This window comes from Manacus candei, unplaced genomic scaffold (assembly GCF_025592945.1).
Source record: "Manacus candei isolate 608988 ecotype Guabito, Panama unplaced genomic scaffold, ASM2559294v1 h1tg000081l, whole genome shotgun sequence".
NCBI lineage: Eukaryota > Metazoa > Chordata > Aves > Passeriformes > Pipridae > Manacus > Manacus candei.
In genome coordinates this window covers 1,861,327-1,880,953 of record NW_026138129.1, presented here as the reverse complement: position 1 = coordinate 1,880,953, position 19,627 = coordinate 1,861,327, and the positions used below count along the sequence as shown (strand labels likewise).

Here is a 19,627-nt window from a genome sequence, read left to right as displayed (position 1 = left end):
TGCAGGAGAATGGAGAATGGCTGTGTTTCTCACACAGAGTTCTCCATCACTACAATTGTGAGACTGGAAAAAGGCAAGAGGTAGGAGGAGACAGTTTAACTGCCCTTGCTGTCTGGAAAATGAACAATCTAAAAGAAAAGGTGAGAGAAAAGCAAGAGAGTGAGAAAGAAGACAGAAAAGAAACATGAGATGCACTGATGGGAAGAGCAGTGATACGGGCCTGAGGAGAAAGGACAGGGCACGTGTTAGGCTAAGCTGGAGCTAGCAGCAAAGAAACTGCTGTCTGTTGTTGGGTCTTTCTGTGCTGGGGAGAAAGGACTTTGTGTATCTTTAATGAACAAACAAGACTGCATTAAAACATTTGCTTGGCTCTGACTTGATTTATTCCCCTTCAGTGAAACAGGACTCAAAAGTTCTGTCTAAATCACATCAATTGAAATGGGTGATGGTAGGTATCTCCCTTCTTGAGGAAGCTGAATGTACCTAGTACTGGCATGGTGGTTTAACCCTTAACACCATGGTGTTTGCCACTACCATGGACTGCAGCAAAAATTCTCCATTTTATTTTAGTAGACTTATTGTACAACAAAATCCACAAATATTGGGAAGCATTAAAGGTACAACCTACAGCACAGGTACAGGGTAGGTTGTAGTGCTTTGACTGAGGAGTTTTAGTGGATCATGCTGCAGAGGCATAAGGCATAGCTCTGTTTTGTCCCCAGTCCAAATGGGATCAATGTTTGCCTTGTCTTCATCTGCCCCAAGTGACCTTTCCTGGAAGCTGAAACTGAGACACAGGGGTGTGAAGTTGGGCAGCTGAGCTACTGGCATAGTCCCACTCTGCTGCTCCATCTACAGCAACAAGAAGTCCAGTAGAAGGTCAGGGCAGACACCTGGTCCTTGCAATACGCTGAATGGCCACAGCTGAGGCTGCCAGTGTGTTTAGGAAGCAGGATGATGTAAAGCTCCTTTTGACCAGCATGTGGGAACTTTGAACGGCTTTATGAAAAAAAGTATGGAGAAGGAAGAGAGTTTCATATGCTTTTTAAAGCTGCTTTATTTTCTATTACATACTTCGAAGGTATTTCTATAGTCTGTTTGGAGTGTGAGCATGGGTTAATCACCTTTAGGAACAGATTCAATACGTAGTGTGATGTGATACTCCCTGTAAAAATCCTTTTCTTTGCTGGGAAGAGAGGGATGAGCAAAGGGGGAATTAAATTTGTATCCTTTTTCACATTATGTGTACACTATGATGTATTTGAAAATTCAGGGCACCACTAGTGGAACTGACTGTAGGCGGGATTTGCATCTCTTCTGAAGAAAGGAGGTGTGACAGCACGCAGAGATTTTAACCTGACAGTTTCGCCTACAATATTAATTCCAATGCAAGTGTCACAGAAACAGAGTTTTGCAGTTCTGTGCTGCTGGAAAATGTACAGGTTTCCATTTCAGTAATATTTCCTTCTAAAAATAGGCCATATTCATGCCAAGCATCTGTTTTAATTTGATTCCTTTTTTGATGTCAAATTACTCAAGCTGGATGTGGATGAAAATCACTGCGGAGAGGCTAATATTATTTAAAAGGACATGGTATAATTTTACATTTAAGATGTCTCCAAGGAGAACTTTTCCAAGCCTGATAGTTTCTGAGGGACTATTTACTCTGCCATTAGTTTTGATTAGCTCCAGAAATTCATTCCCTCTATCCATTCTTAAATCTTTCAAAAATAGTAAACTGAATATTAAAAGAAACAAGCCTAATTAGCAATAATTTTCTGAAATAAGGACTACCCATCAGATCAAGCCATGCAGGTGAGACACTAAACATTTCTGCACACAGACCATGCCCACTTGCTGCCACTGTTTGCTGACTTGGCACTCCTAAGCTGTCAGTTGGTACTGTAGTACCTGGTAATTAATTAAATATGGTAGTACACATTTTCTAAGCACTGCAGAAACAATAACAAATTTATTCCAATAGCACCTGTGAAACAGAAAAGCTCATTTTTGGGAGAAGTCTGCAGTTCTGGAGGCAGAATAGCTTGGTGGGAAAGGCTCTACACTGTGTTTTAGTCTGCTCTGCTCAGCACACATCCTTGGATCAGACTGATGAGTTTTCAGCCCATAAAATAACTGCAGTGCTACTCCCATCTTCTTTTACAAAAAGCTTCGGAAACCAGTGTATCATATTCAGAACTTATAAAAGGGGAAAATTATTACATCAATATGGAAGAGAAATACAAGAAACATCGTTTGAGTGGCCCCAAAAGAGAAACAGAGCCATGAAGGACCAAATTTTGTCCAAAATACTTTAGGTATTTGGCAAGCAAGCTAGCTAAGAGAAACATGATATTATTAAGCTGTAGAGAAACTGCTGCCTGATCCTAGGTCTCAGAAAAGATCTACTTAGCAGAAAGAAACACCATATTTTTACATTCTTCAGAGGTTCAGCCATACCATGGAGAGAGACACTGTGAGCTTTGTGACCAAATGGGAAAGAGGCTGCAAGAATCCTTACACCAGAGGGGATGTACAACCCCTGCCCATCTAAGATTTGCTTTGAAGCTGAGACTAAGACATGGCCTGCACATACTTCTGTATTTCTATCTGCCCTTTCTGATTATTTTGTTAAGACTTAATCAGTGCTTTGATCCCATTAACCCCAAAAACCAGCAACGGTTCTCGCTGCTAGAAACAAGCTGGCTACTCGGAGAAGTGTTCAGGCCACCCCTGCCTCTCTGCCCTGCCTTCTCCCAAGTCTTTCAAGCAGAGCTCAGCACTCCGTATTGTCCTATCTTTTCTGAAGCTGTTGGGCTCTGCGTATTTGAGCAGTGCCTCCTTGAAGAACTGACTTATTTCTATGGGGAGAGTATCTGGCAGAAATCACAGAATATGCAGAGTTGGAAGGGACTCATCAGGATCATCAAGCGCAACTCCTATCTGAAAACACTCAAATCAAAACAGTAGAAAAGTGATACTCATTGAAGTTATGCAGGTATTTCAGAGCACTCTAGAAGACAGCCTACCCTACAGATGTTCAAAGAATATCACAGATTTGTGCTTAAATTTCCTCAAAAGCCTGTATTTCCTACATGGCACCCTAAAGCCTACAGAATCTGGTGCCACACTGCCAAGAAACTTGAGTATGCTTCAGACAGTCAAAAACATTTTTTACTGAAGTGTCGGGGCCACAGTATTTCCTGATGCCCAGCTTTATAAACCAAATTTTGAGTAGAACATGCTAGGTGTTGTCAGTAGTTTATCAAGGTAAGAAGGGGTCTTGTACCTCTGACCCTGCATTTGTAAGGCTACATTTCCACTAATATGACAAACCGAATTTCTTCGCCTGTGAGGGGGGAGATGACATCTCAGTCATGTCCTTGAAGAGTCTGTTTTACCAACTGCTCTCACAATCAGACTTTTTTTCTTTTCTGAAATTCCCTTTTTTAGCTTCAAGACATTGTGTCTTGTCTTTAGCAGCCAAATGGTTGTCATCTATCATTTATATCACCTTAGAGATATTTATAGATTTTGATTATGTCCCACTAGACTATTGTCTGTCTTATGTCATACATATTTGTAGCTCTCTAGATAGAGCTTGCCTTGTAATTCTTGCATATTTTCTGCTATATATTTTCTCTAATTTGTTTATATTCTGTTTTAAACCATGAATACCAAAAATGCACATAGTCCCACAGGGTTTAGTAGGTACTACAGGAAAAACTCACTTACTTATATGCAGAAATGTTAGTAAGAGAGAAATCTATAGGTTTTGCTTTTTAATTTTATTAATGAAACTTTAACTACACTAGGAATGTATTTATGAAATCTTTGTCTGATACTGGTATTCAAATATTTGTATTTCCATCCTATGAATTATTGAGTACACTGAACAGCTTCATTACATATCATTCAGGAAATAAAATAGGAATCAAACCTATCTCTGCAGTCAGAGATATTTTCTCAAAAAATATTGGAAAGTATCTTTCAGAATCATTGGTATGATGTTCAGAGGCAAAAGACATGCTCTTCATAGATAATTTGATAAGGTGAAAATGTTGTAGAGCCACTAAATACTACTGTGTAAGCTCCTGTCTTCATGTTAGCGTGCAATTTTATCTACTTAGGCTAACCACCTAGAAACAACCAAACCATAACTGTGAAGCACCAATGGAAGAGGAAAATAAAGTTCAAAGAAATTATGAAACAACTCTGGAATTTATATGAGTTTTGCTGACTACATCACTCACTGTTATTAGCAAATAAATAGAGGTATACAACAAGTTTGATTGCACAGGCCTACTAAACCAGCTCTCATAAGGTACTGATTTCTATTTATTGGTAGTATTTTAACATCAGTATTGTATTTTTGTAGCTAATTAAAATGTACCATCTCTCCAGTCTGCCTATACAAAACATGCTAGATAGATGTGCTTGGTAATTACCAGAAATATATATGAACTGTAGGACTTATTAGGACTCTAGCATACACTAACTTGTACCCCAGTGGCAGACATTGACTTCAAACTTTGGCTTTGCTCACAACTCTGGAACATTTGGAGCCTAACAGCTGGTTAGTACGTTACAAAGATAGGAAAAAGTAATGAAATTCACATTTGTTTTGACATCCAAATTCCACTGTAATGTTGGCATCTGCAAAACTGGACTTTTCAATAGGGACTATATCTATGTTTTTCTTCTTCAAAGGAGGGAAAAATGCATACCCTGTGCTTTTACCTAGTTGTTCGCCCTGGCTCTAGCAGCATGGAGGGACTAAAAATCCATGAGACTTAATCAGTTAGACATTCTTGTGACCTGGAGAAGAAGATGGTTGACATCAAGGTGTTGAATCTGGCACTTAAACCACCCACCTCTGCAGTGTCTGGGCTGGGGCAGTTACTGTTTTGGGGTCAGAAAAGTCCACAGCAGGAGCAGTTTCTACTTGGCTATTATCCACCAGTAATCCCTCCTGGGGGTAAGGAGTCAATCTAAATAGATAAATCCTTAGAAAATGGAAGATGCAATCAAGTCCTTTTCAACTTTACTTAATCTGGCATCAGTAAGAAGCACATCTAAAAATTCAGCTTGAAAGTTTCACTAGTGCTCCAAGCTTGAAAGCTGTGCAATGGTTTTAAGTAAAGAAAAACATCTGGGATATGCTAATTGCATCAAATCTCTGGCAGGTTTTAAAAAATCTGATTCATCAAGAACTCTGAACTCCAAATGAGAGCTCTTAATCTGTTTAGGCTTCCATTGCAAACTTTCTTCCACCCACAGAAACCCCTCTCATCTCCTCTAGCATCATTCTTTTACTTAATTGACTTATTTTCTCTAGATACTGATGTGGCTGAAGTAGTTTGATCTGATTTTGCTTTGCTTCTGACCTCACTGTTACATTTACACCCATGTGAAGCTTGTAACTATTAATATTCCCTTTCCTATTAAAAATCATTAGGCCTTTTTCAGTCAGAATGATCAATATTATAGCAGAAGAATTTGAAACACATTAGAGGTCCATCAAAGGAGAAACTCTTTTTTTCGCCATATCTCTTCTTTCTACCAGCATCCAACTCAGAATATATTGTGATTCTGTAATTCAGAAGAATGAACAATATATGTACTTGTATTTCATAACTTTATACTTTTTTCACTTGGGAATGAGATGGAAAGAAACCCTCAGAGCAGTAGAATATGATACACAGACTTGCTAAACCAACATCTACCTGCACTGACCACGTAGGTGGCTACTAGTTTCAGGGTAGACTCAGTTTGCAGGAAATTTGGCTGTCTACACAGTTTTCTGTTGCATGGTGTTGAAATGCTCTCAGAAATGGAGATGTAAGTCTGAATTTTGAAACACTGCAGTTAGGAACCCAAGGGCATGTCTAAAACAGGTTTAGAGTTTATTATTAGCATTTCATTTTTTACAGATGGCATGGAAGAAGAGGGAATAGGTTGCAAGAAAACTCTCTTCTTCTGCAGGCTCAATGATTGGATTTACATAGGAAGCACAGCTGCCTATAGGTGCAGAGAGGTGTCTAGGGGAAATTCCAAAAGCATCTCAGTGAGTGATGTGTCTAATCAAAATGAACTCTTAAACGAGTGAAATTCCAGATCTGTTCAAGTGCTTTTACAACACCAGCAAAGAACTTCTTTGCACTGCTAGACATCTAGTATCTCTACAAGATATCCCCCAATTAGTAGCAGCTGGCCAGCAAAAGGAAAAGGGCTGAAATGTTTTGCAGTTTAATAAATATATTCTGCTTCTGGCCTAGGAAAAGTTTCATTTTCCTGAGTGGATTTTCTGACTGTAGCTCTGACTCAAGTTACTCTGGCTAGGTACTCTGCTGCCTCAGTATGGCACCACACAGCAATAGTAAACAAGGTGAGTGGAGTCTCCATGGAAGGATTATTTATTTACACAGTGACATGATGTGTGTCTTCCTGCAGTGATGCCACCACATAATTTCCTTAACTTTTTTCCTATCACCAGCTTGCCCTGGGGAGACAGGATGATGTTCTCTGATGTGTTGTCAGTTCATCTGAAAGAAGGAGCTTTTAATGAGGTGGTGCAAGGCAAGTGGGGCTGCTGCCTATCACACAATCACTGCAGATACTTCTTCCTGTGAATGCTATGTACTAGAGAGCACTGAGAAAATTATACTTACTGACAGAAATCAAAAGAGCCTAATTACAGTGATTTTTATAGAGACAGTTAAAGAATGCATGTCAAAAGGGACTGATATATAATTATGATAATATCAGTTGCAATTTCTGTACTATCCAATTACTGGAAATGGGTGGCATTGTGCAATTTTTTTGAAAGTGAGCTACCCTGATAACAAAATGATATAATCTTATTATGAAATTAAAATAACATTGAAAGAAAAGTAAAATTAATATATTGGTAGGAGTAATAATTAAAGAGGCAGCACTAAATGTGCTTGAAAGACAGTACAAACAGAAACCCACCAAGTGTCTCCAACCCCAAATCTGCTACACATTTTACTCACACTGTGACAGAAACTGAGGTGCTGCATGTGTTGCCTACACTGGCAGTCAAAATCAAGACATACTGACGTGACAAGAAGAGAATTTTCATGAGTAGAAGAAAGGAATAAAAAGAGGAAATATTAAAAATGGGAAAGACCATAAACCTAGCAATTATAGTGTTGAACTTTTCTGCAGTTTTGAGTGTCTACATGTGTTGAGTTTGCTCTGGATCCTCTGAAGTTCTCTAAACACCCACTGGTGTTCAGGCAGTTCAGATTCAGGCACAGATATCTTTGAGTACTGAGGTTCTTCTGTTTTGGTTTCTCGCTGGCTGTATTTACACTGATAAAACTGTCAGCAATACTTGACATAAATAAAATAGTAAAGTTATTACTTTAATTTAGCATACATTTTGTTCACCACAGATGCAATGTAATTATACAGAATTAATACTACTATACCTACTACAACGTAATGCCATCTGTTGACAAATAACCTGGACCCTGGAAAACTCTAAATTTTCCATTAATATGAAATGAAAATATTAGCACAATCACATGCAAGCCCACAGACCTGCTGGTAGGTCCGTGCTCCTAATTATGGTGTAGCCTAGAAAAATCAACCATTATTTGAACAGTGGCAGCAACAGATTGTCATTTCAGGTTTCCAGATTTTTGTGGCCACCATGGGGAAACACCAAAAGTTTAATGGATTTTCATGGCTACTGCATTGTCATCAGTCCAGTAATGGAAAATAAGACTGAATAAAGTGTTTGATATTATTCTATTTACTACCTGGAGTTCATTTATCTCATGAATTGCAGTTTGGATCACTTCCCTAAGCTCTCATCATCTTATTTAATAGCAGATACAATCTTATTTATTAGTAAAGTTTACGTATCTTTTCTAAAATTTTAAAATGAGAAAAGTAGAGTGGCAATTAGCCAGATCCTCTTATTTACTGCATGTTTGGTAAAGACATTTCTCTATGTACTGCAACCTGTTCCCAAGAGATGCCACAGAATGAAAGGATCTGACTTAACTGTCCCTGTCTTTTCAAAATCATTATAATAATTCCTCATTTAATCTAAACTTGTGTCGTTTTGGTATAAGAACAAAAACATTAAATACTTTTCTAACATGAATGTTTTAATTGCTACACATTTTCTTAAAGAAAATAGCATGTTTAAAACTCTGACTTGTCTTTAACATCCAACTAAATCAATATTTTAAATCTCTGCAGAAGACTGACTTTTGCTCCTTTGGATAAAATGTTGGTTTTGAATGTCAAGCAGACAAAAAGAAATCTGAGTTTCTGTAGGTGATCATGGTTTTCACTGACAAATCTGTCTAATTACAATAAAAAATGCCAGATCTAAACAACTTGAGAAAGTAGAATACATGATATTTCAATTTTGCAATAGTTTTACATGTTATTTTGTTTATTTACAATGATGTAATGTAGGAGCTGTTAAAAATCTTACCCAGTTTGCAAGGACCATGGCTGAAGTGATTAACAGTGATTAACCATGCAAGACTGCAAAGGTTTTTTCCATCCAGGAATTTTACTTGATGAGATTGAAGTGTGAGAAATAATATAAGTTTATCATAAAACCTATTGTCTTACAAAAGAGAAAAAAAATGAAGCAACACCTGCCAACAAGAAATCAGCCAACAAAAAATCCACTGACTACACCGGTACCCAGGCTGGCAGAGCAGTCTCAGCCAATTTCTGGCATCTACCAGAGGCTTTCTTACCTTCACTGCAAACTCTGTTTCTGTAGCTTTATGAACACATCTCTTGCACACTGAATAGGAGCCAATTCCTATGTCTTCCTTGATCTCGTATCCATCTGTAAAGTGAATGTTGTTCCCATGTAACTGCTACAGGGAAAGACAAAAGAAACAAGGTAATCAGAACATGAGTATGTAAAAGTAAGGATTAGCCTCCTTTTAAAGGAGGTGCTTGCTCTCATCTCCTTCACAGATATCTCTTGTCCTTAGCAGTTTTTCTAAGTCCAGTTAAAAAATTCTGAAGCTCTTTACTTAAACAAGTAAGAGTGTCTTCTCCCTTTTTACCTTTTCATAGTCTACAAGATGGAGTTGTCCATGTAGGAGTAATGGCAAAACTGCAGTGGAATGAAGAAAATCAACATCTATTAGAAATTCAAAGGAAACTGTGGGCCCAAATCTCCTGAAAAACCCACGTCTTGATAATATAAACTTATTTCTAACTACTGAGGGCAGAAGACTAATAAGATACTAGTGGTTTCATAGTCTTCAAAAGAGATACCCCACATATGGGGGGTGCCTCCAGACAATGAGAGGTCTTTTCCAGAATATGTTTAATTATGGATTTTGTGTGAGAGGTTATGATTTTAAGCTATTAATTCATATGCCCTTTGGAAAATGTCTAGGCAGGTGGATTGGTTAAATGGTGAAACTCAAATCTAAGGCTTTGCTGCAAATTCCATCCCAGGACTGGATGACCAGCAGCTCTAAAAATCCCCTATAATACTCTGTCTAAATATGTAACCTTGCTAGCAAAGTCCACACAGAACCTGCTACATTATAAGACATGCGTATGTTAACATTCAATACATTTTTACAAAGCAAATCACAGGAATATGTATAACATTTCTGGTATGTAATTGCTTGGTTAACATTTCACTTACTGTTGCATAATAGCATCTTTAAGAATATAACATAGTCCACTGTAAATTATTAAAGTAGGGATGAAAACCACAGACAGGGCTCTCCCCTTGAGGCATGTACACCTCTGGTTGTGGGTAGGAGAGAAACATTTTCCCAGTGAGAAAATTTGCTGCATATTTAAGCAGCACAGTTCTTTTCCCTATTCACTTACCATCTGATGCATTGAGCCTTTTGTAGCAATTTATTTCTCATTTAAATTACAACAACTGTACAGCATGTTGTACAGGAATGGCAGCAAAGCACCAAGCGTCTGGCAAGTCTTTCCCCCATCAAGCCACCCTGCTTTAGGTGAGTACACCCAGCCTTTTGTGAAATAGCAACAGGAGTATGGTAGCCTCTTACACCCAGGAGCTTGTGTCTGTGGGAACCTACAGCAGCAGTTCATTAAACCCCTTTGCCAATGCAGCGTCATATAATCCAAGACAAAACTGCTGGGAATGACATGCATTCAGTGAAAAAACAACACTTCATTATACTTGCCCTGCGTGCATAACTGGAATAATATTTTTGGTATTCAGAAGTACTTTTCATTTAAGTTGTGATAAAGTGCAGTTCTTATTTTCTTTGCAAAGGTTGTGGGGAACGTGAACTTATGAATAAAAGCCATTGGGGAAAAATTCTGATTTTCCACCCCCTACACACTGCATGTAAACACTTCCTACCTACACTAGATATCTGTGAAATACCAGTGATAATGTTGAGTCCGTTTAAATACACTACCCACATATATATCTGCCCATCAGATGTGAAGTGTAATGTCAGTATCAGTACCTGCACAATTGGGTGAACAGTGATTTTGTGCACATCTTGCTGTGCAGGCTCCTGCACCAAGTTGGAGGCAACAAAGCTGAACCCTCTGAAAAGATGATGAGCATTGGCACTTGGAGGAACACCTGGGGAATCTGTAGGAGAAGGAAGAAAATGGCCTCATGAGCTGCAGGAAGGAACAGCAGGAATAGCACCGCACCCACCAGTCAGTAGCAGATCCTGACAAACTGGCAAATACATGTGAATATAATTCACCTCCATATCAAGGCTTTGGTGTGCCTTCTCCATTCCTTTCCTCTGTATTTGAACAATGCAGGAATATTGTTTGCAAGGATTTTTCCTCTTGGATACAGACTTTTTTTTCAAAGTGCACGTTCATTCTTATGCAAAGTACTGCCAAGAGTCCACACATACAGAAAAGGTACAAGGCAGTGAGGCTAGGAGAGAGAGACAGAAGACTCAAGCCAGGGCATCTTTTGACTTAGTAGAGGTTCTCCAGGGGGTGGAAAAAAGCTGCAGGCTGTTATATCTGTCCTCTGCAGCACAACTTGACTACAGACACTACAAAAGCTAGTAGCATGTTGTGTGAGTTAGGAGAATGTAGAGAAGACACAAGGAAGTGTTAAAGCACAGTACTCTAGTAGTGGTGGTTTGTGGCCTTATAGGGATCTTCTTATAGGGAACAGCTTTAGGAGCTGGAACCTACTCCAGGGAAGACACTGGTTCACTTGTCCTCAGGTGAACAAAACAACTAGGATTGTTTTAACTAAGCGTCACGGAGATTTTCTTCCCATCCCTTCCCCTGACATGGCAAAACCAGGGGAGGAATGGCTGGAGTTCAGAAAAACCTGAATTATTCTACCTTTGGAATGAAATAACCAGAGAGCAGTTCCTAGTACCCACACCACTCCACAGTGAAGGAAACAGCATGACAAAGCAAGAAGAGAAGAGCTGTGCTTCACTTAAAATTCTGAAAAGCTTTAAAGAGATCTTTCTGCCCAGTATATGTTTTATCCCAGGTATTTTCATAAGCAAGAAGAGTCACTTTGGAAACCATTCCTTGCTAACTGGCTGGGTATTATAAAACCTATGGTACTAAAATTTGCTGACTTTTATTTTTTTGGGGGGGAGTTGTTTTTATATCTTCCCTTCCCTTCACATTTCCTCCAGTGCGACATGTGATTTACCAAGACAAAGTTGAAAAGTTAAATCTTGTATAATGGTTATCTTTCTCCCTGTGAAAGTCACAATGCTTTGTTCCACCAGAGCATCTAAGTGTAAGGGTTTTCAAAGGCTTCATAAATCTTAAGTAATTTCCTTCATCATGCTTCACTGGGGTTAGCAAACATTATTATTTTATTTACAGAGGAGGATATTTAGATACTTCAGGTGCAATTTTACTTATCTTTTTCTCAGCAGTAAAGCCAGTCTAAAATATCCCTGCCGGTTACAGCATGCTGGCCCATCAATTACAACAGTACAAGCATTTGTGGACTGAAATCTAAGTCGGATCACAAAAATAATCTTGGTTTGATCCTTGTTCAAATCATTATTTCTAACCTAGATTTCTTCAGTCTTCTGCTCCCTGTGAGGAGGTGAGTCACCACAAATGAGATGTGCGTTCACAGTGGTGAATTCAGGAAGTTAGTGGCCAGAAAAAGCAACTTTGACTTGGAAAAATCTCTGAAAAAAAGTGATGTGAAACTATACCCATAGAGATGAACTTTCAGTGTCAGAAACCACATCTTTGGCACACTTTGATCTGAGGTTAGAAATCCAGAGAAAGCTGTTTCAACCTCAAGGGCAAATAAACTTTCTGAGGTACAGAAAATCACTGGACTGGCAAGTTACTGGATCCAAAACTTTGACATAAACTTGCTTTCAGGCAGGAGAACTCATTCTTTAAGACAGAGTGCAATATGTATCTGTACCCCCTCCTTGGTAGTATCTTTCTGACAGCTTCATTAAAACACAACTGCATGATCATGAAGCAGGAATTACTACAGTGCTTTCCATCTGGGTATCTCAGACCCCAAACATGGTTTATTTGTTTGGGGTCTATGTCAGGATAGAAAAAACACAAAATAAAAAGGGTTCTTGTTCTATTCCACTGGCAATATGAGCCAGTATTACACACTTTTGTGATTCTTTACCTCTTCTGGTTGACCCAACCAGTCAACAGTCAGGGTCTGCAAAATATCCTGCCAGTTTGCAAGGGCTTTTCCATCATTCTAGAAGTGTAAAGGCATTCACACTTTCAATTACACCTATTTTGAAATGACATGGTTTGATTCTCAGGCAACTTTCACAGTAGCCCAAAGCAGAACTGAGTGAGGTCATCTGCCCACCCCAGCCACTGCCTCAAGACCAAACTTCCATGTCAGATATATGAAACTGAATTAAGCAACAGTAGTAACATGCAGAGTGTAAAATATAGCCCCAGGCATCAGTACAAACAATGAAGTGTGAACTACCAAAGCAATTCAAATTCTTAATGCTTCTCTGCAAGTCAGTGAGACTTCCCAAAGCAGCACCAGAGACTGCACTTCTCTCCAGATCAGACTGATTTGCAGCCTCCAATATTTCAGAGAAATTAGTTCCTCTGAAATCTAAATGAAAGCTAAAATCAGAGGATGGAAATGTCTAGTATCCAAATATCATTTGCTTCCATGCAGTGGGATAGGAACATCAGAACATGACCAACATATACTGGAAACAGGTGGATGTTCCAATTGGACACATATAAACCAGAGTGTAATATTTTTAGAGTTTGCATAAGTCAGCATGTCCTTGCCAGAAAAAAACTAGGAACCAATTGATAAAAGATTTAGAGTAGATACTGTTATTTCAAACTCCATGAAAGGAAGTTTGGGTCAGGCCTAGAATAGACATTAGGGCTAGTTTTAAGAAAAAAATGGTGTAGGTCATGATCAGTTTGAACAAAAACAACAGGAAATCTCAGCTGTGATTTACGTGCTATAATGTAGGTGTTTTTGTAATGGTCTTTCACTCTCACTGCAACACTTCTGGGGCAACTTGAAGGCTGGAGCTTGAGACCTTATACTTGGTTATTACAACAATGCTATGTGATATTTACAGTTCTTACCATCTTCAAAGTGTTTTACAAACAACGGCTAATTAAATTGTTATATTTTAGAATGCATAAATAAATACTTCTTTACACGAGAATATCACAGGCGGAAATGTAATGTAACTTATCCATATCTAGCAAGAGGAAATATAAGTGGGATTACCACTCTGACATTACCAGTATTCTTGCTTTCCACTAAACGAGTGGAAAGATGGAGTTTTGTGCAACAATCACCTTCATATATAGTGCACAAAGTGTGATATTCCTATTAGGAGATGGAAGTTACATGAACAACATTCTCACTGCAAGCACTTTCTAAATATTGTGGGCCAAGTTTCCTGTTGGCATAACCGTAACTCTGCTGATCTGAGAACTTGATGATTCTTCTTTGCTGTTAACCACATACTAACTTCCAATAGTTCATAGTCTATGGGGCTTCATAATTAAATAAAACATCTATGAAATATATAACTATATACTGACTTGTAGAGATGCAAAGTTCTTTGAAGTTGAGGTAATTTAAAATAGTTTAATTCAGCTAGTGTAAGCAATGGTGAGGAATAAAATAGCAAATCAGTAGTTACTTTTCCTTTTAAAAATGTGAAATCTGTGCTTCCTGGAGACAAATTAATGTGAAACTGGTGAAATGCTTATGGGCTTCTTCTCTTGGAAATGCAAAGCAATCTTTGCTTCTTGCTGGATGTTGCCAAACCCTGTAACCCCACAGGTGATCTGACTTTAAGACCCCGTTGAAACAGTAAGTGAAAGGAAGAATGAACTTACTAACTGAAAAGTTATATTACCATGTGCCACCTTACTAACCTGTGGGGGTTCGAGATGTGAACTCTGGATCAAAATGAAAGGTGTCTTCTGGCCGTCCCACTGCAGGCTTGAAAGGCGGCTTGATTTCTTTTCTGTACAGTTTCTACAAGGAGAAGAACAGGTCACAATCAACATCAATGCGTACAACTTCAGTATCTGGAGATAGACTCCCCCACTTTCTTTAGGGTGTCCTCTCTCAGCTCTGTGGTATCCTTGCAGGACTGACAGAAAAGGAGGACATATCCATGGATCTGGCTCCTGCTTGACAGGTTGGCTTAGAATCTGTGCCCTGGATGGTCCCTGCACTTTTTAGCCACTGTAATCTGAAATATGAACACAAATGTTTCTAAAGAAAATTTAGCCCATAGACTGGCACAGTGTTCCAGCTGGGGCCTCTGGAAATTCACTGGTCTAAGGACAGGACTGGAATGTGCAATGGTAACATCAGGAAACAGGGTGACTTTAGTGGCACAGCACAGCACAGCACAGCAATGGCTATCAGCACAAAGAACCACTGGGAAGCTGTGACTGTTTTAGCATTTACTACTTGGGAAGAACTAGCAACATGTTTGACATGCTGCCAGACTAAGCTGAGCAACAGGTTTGGCTGCCTGGTCCTTACAACCTAAACAAGAGACTTGTTCTTGTGGCATATCTGGTAAAATGGAAGGGGACTAAACTGAGGATTAGATGAAATTCCCATCAAAATATGCTAGGAAGAAAGCACAGTGGACAGGTGGGAAATCACACTGAAGGTTTAATGTGGCTTGAGCAGAGGAGCAAAACCAAGGAAAAACATAAAGAAGAAAGGAAGGTAAGCACTGCTAGGTGTGTGAGTTTCTGGGGGTGACTGAGGAGTCATGCAGGGGATCACCTAAGTAATAGGCACCATAAATTCATCCTAATACACTGCCTTTACTATGAGGGACTTCGTGGTCTCCTAATTCATGCTTTAAGAAATTCATTCTTTAAGAAATTGCTACACCATGCTCCTTTGCGAGCATATATAAACACACACACATACACACATTTTGAGAGATGAACAAACTCAGGTGCAGCATGTCAGGATCTGATCCAAAGCCTCAAGAGGTTGATGGAAAGAGCCTTTTGCATCATCTCTACTTGAAATGGCCAAGATATTAAGTTGATGGCAGCATGGGTAACAGAGCTTCAGTTTGACTCCCTGTCCCATGTTTTAGTCCCTAGACTGCATTTCCTTTCTAGCAATGCTTTTGTTCTCAGGTTTCAAAGGGCTGAATCAGTTGCCACAGACAGTTCCCCATAATTAACATGTCTGAGCATAAATATAACATTTCATCCAAACTTTCAAGTCATGATAAGAACTGGAGAGTTCACTTTATGACTGTTTGTAATATGCATTTTAAGGTTAGCTCTTGAAACAACTTCCTAATGAGCTAATTTTTCAAAATATTTAATGGAGATTAATAAATGCTTGTCCACCTCTTTGCATGCAGGATGATTCTTTTTAACTGTAGGTTTTGTGGTAAATTAACTTCTGTAATATAAAGCTTGTGGTCAAACCTAAGATATACACATATCACCATAATTTGAACTTGATTTTGCATTGATAAATAAAGGTTCTTGAAGCAGGAAATTCTGTAGCATAATATTAGCCTTAACAGAAAGGATATGTTTGTGGTTGAATTCCTTGGAAAAATGAAATAGTGAGCCTGAATATAATAATTAATGGCCATTTCACCATAAAAAGTTTCTGCTTGGATAAAACTGCTCCGTATCTTCTGAGAGAAAAAGAGATGAATAACTGCAGTGAGCCACAATGGAAAGCCAGTCTTCCAAATAATTAAAAGCCAATTTCAATCTTAAGCAGGAAGTGTCCCTCATCAGCTGAAAAGTATCAACATAGCAATTAACATACATCTTTTTTTGTCTGCACAGAACTTTAAAAGAGAACTCAGCACCTACTGAAGGCTTTTCTACTGCTAGGATTTCACCCTGATAAAGCTATTTGCTTCCAGCTTCCCTTTATTTGTCTTAATTCACAACTGCAGTGCTTCTACCACAGAAAGCAATATGGTCACATTCACGTGCTTCCTCCCTGAATTAAGTGTACCGCTTATCCTGTGAGGTCCAAAACTTGGAAAGTGTTTTAGAGCTGTGCATCATTCAGGAACTGCATTCTCTTTTATTATCATAACCATATTCTCTCTGGCCTCTTAATTCCTTCACCCATCTGTAGTTTCCTAAGTGCTGTTGGAGCTACATTTGTATTTGGAATCCCTAACTCATATCCTCCACTACTAGGGAGGGATTTAAGATTCTCATGAGTCACACGCCATCTAAAGATGTGTAATCACGAAGTTGCTTTCTGGGAGGGGATGAAAACAAAGAAGTTGCTTGTGCAAATGAAAGACACTTCTGAGCACAACCCAGATGACTCCCTTTTCCATTTCCTTTTCCATTTGTGATAGAAATTATTTCTGGCATTTCTGACTAGACAATGGAACAGTAAAAGGTAAACTGCCTAAAACTTTTTTGCCCCAAGCTCTTGAATCAGGTAACTAAATGGCATCATCAAGGAAAAGCAGAGCAGTGTCATCTATGGCCTTCTCCATCCCAAACTAGCTCCAGTTCTCTGAGTGAACCACAACAACCAAAGCCAAATCACTAAACCAAGGCAGCCCAACACAGTTAAACATGAAGGCCTGCTGCAGGCAGAATGCCTCTTCCTTTAAAAACCTGCATCCTATAGACTGCAAAACACAATGTGAAACAAGCTGATCTAAGAAAACAGTAAGAATCACAGCCATTGTTTTCTACATACAGAGAAAAAATCATTTGGAGGATTTGAGATCCTTCTGGATTTTTCAAAAGTATTTCTAATTTTAGGAAACATATTAACCTATTATCCCTTACCATGGTCCCAAAACTATTCAGGGCTGATGTATCTTGACCTTGATCTCTTCCAGCAGAAACCAACCAGGGTGGCAAATGACATAGCAAGTTAAATTTCAAATCTTGTCTTCAACCATTTCTATCATGCTGTCACATAACTTCTGTTAAAGTTTAAACTATTATGTACTTTCCAAGTCATGGTGATACTGGTACTGTATGCAAAAGTCACTGTGAATTCTGCTATCCATTTAAATGGAAACAGAGTCCTAGTTTTCTCAGTTTAAATCCCAGTTTTTATATCCAAATTATTGTTTTGGATCTTATTAGGCATTCAAAAGAGACTTTGGATATGTAAGTGCTAACTGGAGCATTTAAATTTCAGATTGGGTGCTTAAGATCATTATATGTGTGTTATTTTGCACAAGTATAAGAAGCTGAAGATTTTTTTTCCTTCCACATTGTTTACACATCCATAAAGGAGAATTGCATTCCTTAACCCTTAATGTTTTCTTGAGAATGTGACTTCTTTCTCTTTCCCAGTAAAGAATAATGTCCTACATCCCATCCCCCTTTTTTTTAATTGGCCGCAGCATTGACTTAGCACAGAAAAATGTGACTGACAGATATCAGGAATCATACAGAGCTGTCAGATCCAGAGGCTGTGCTGAGGGAGTGCATAATCCACAAAACAAGGAAGATGAACTCCAAGGTGTGAAAGTACTGATTTAGATATTCACACCTGAATACATATCCATGCTTCTGTCTACTTATCAACCCCTCACATCCTTCTGAGACTTTGATAATCAGTACCTTCAGATTAATAATACTTACGAATTAACTAGAAAACAGTTCTACACAAGCTTGAGAAACTATGAGCTTCTATCAACTCCCTTTCTGATTTCAGATAGAAACATTTTTATTTGAAATAATTAATTTTTCTCCGGGTCCCAGTGACCTTTTCTTAAAATATGTTGCCAGATCTCTAATATGAGCTTCATCTGAACACCTCCTCAGGCAGAACTCAAATAATACACCTAGTCTAGTAACAAAATGCTGCAACATTTTGTGGTTTTTTCTTCTAATTGATAAGCAGTTAATTTTTCATCATCTTTAAAAAAATGCACTCCTAAAAAACCCATTAAGAGATGTAAATGCTTTACATGTGCCTGGTAAATATCAAGAAGAAGAAAAATGGTTTAATTTAATTAAAAACTATTTAGTAATTTCCTCAATTGAGTTTCTTTGATCAAGAATTGAATTATTCCTTAGACAACTTCTAGAAATAGAAAGATGCTACCCTCCACAGTGATGCACTTGTAGTGTCAGAATAAACTCCCTTGCTACATATACCTGTCATGGAAAATCCAATGAGCAGACAAAAGGATGAACTACATTCTAAAATGCTTGTCCTCTCCTAGATTAATGGCTCAATGTTATTGCGTGCAAACAATAAAAAAGATAGCAGAATTCAAACCTTGGGGTTAATTTTTGCAGTTGGTAAAACCTGTAATTAATTCATGCTTTCAGTTTAGTTTGATCTCTGATTAGTATTGAAGGAAAAAGAACTTGATTCCACTTTCTTCTCATTCCTTTCCTCAGCTGTATTTTACAGTTTATTTCCTAGCATGTCATTTGCTCTGGTTCCAATTTAGCCTGTCATCCAAACAAAAACTACTGTTTATAGCCCACTCCTTCAACTGCAGTCTCCAAAAAGGGATTTCATTTTTCATTTTCAATGGAAAACCAGAAATGCATCATGCATGACCTGCAAAGAAGAAGCAGTAATAAAAAAAAAACAGGAACCAGACTGTGCTTTCTCAGAGCCAGTGATTGAAACTATCTGAGGTCAAGTCGGTTTGGGTCTGCTTCTCTCAGGAAGAAAAGGGGGTGCAAGGTTAGTAAGCAGGTAAAACTGCCAAGGAGCTGGGCATCTAGCCTCCTTCCTGAGAGTCCCAGCCTTGATCACAAAAGACAGTCCATTCATTTAACAACAGATTTACTGAATTTGCATCACAGTGCCTACTAAATGCCTCAGAGCAGTAAGACTGATATTTGCAGAAATCTTCATGTATTTTTCACCCTGTAAAGTGGGAATTTAGGACTTTATTATGGGGTGACAACAGCTGTAAAAATGAGACTCTTACAGAGATTAGCTCATGCCAAAATTTAAATCTGGGCATAAAAACTCTGTGTCAGATTGTCCACAGTTCATTTAGTACAGAAGTTAACCAGAAGTTAAACCTAGGGTGACTAGAGATTTTGCTGAAGAATGGCACTCTGGAACATGAGAATGACATCTGCAAAAGGCCAGGAGGAGGAGGGTTGTTCTCTGGCCACAGTCATGTTTTCCAGGATGATATTT

General features: G+C 38.5%; 1 protein-coding gene across 8 annotated transcripts in view; it reads right to left on the bottom strand.

Moving 5' to 3' along the window:
* The window catches only part of RPS6KA2 (ribosomal protein S6 kinase A2), a 286,036-nt gene that overhangs the window by 21,317 nt on the left and 245,092 nt on the right, over nucleotides 1-19,627 (bottom strand). For all 8 annotated transcript variants that reach the window (XM_051811144.1, XM_051811149.1, XM_051811152.1 and 5 more), the window contains 3 exons: nucleotides 14,392-14,494; nucleotides 10,482-10,612; nucleotides 8,754-8,879 (listed from right to left, as the gene is read on the bottom strand). In XM_051811144.1, coding sequence (XP_051667104.1) covers nucleotides 8,754-8,879; nucleotides 10,482-10,612; nucleotides 14,392-14,494 — 360 coding nt within the window. The remainder of the gene's footprint in view (nucleotides 1-8,753; nucleotides 8,880-10,481; nucleotides 10,613-14,391; nucleotides 14,495-19,627) is intronic.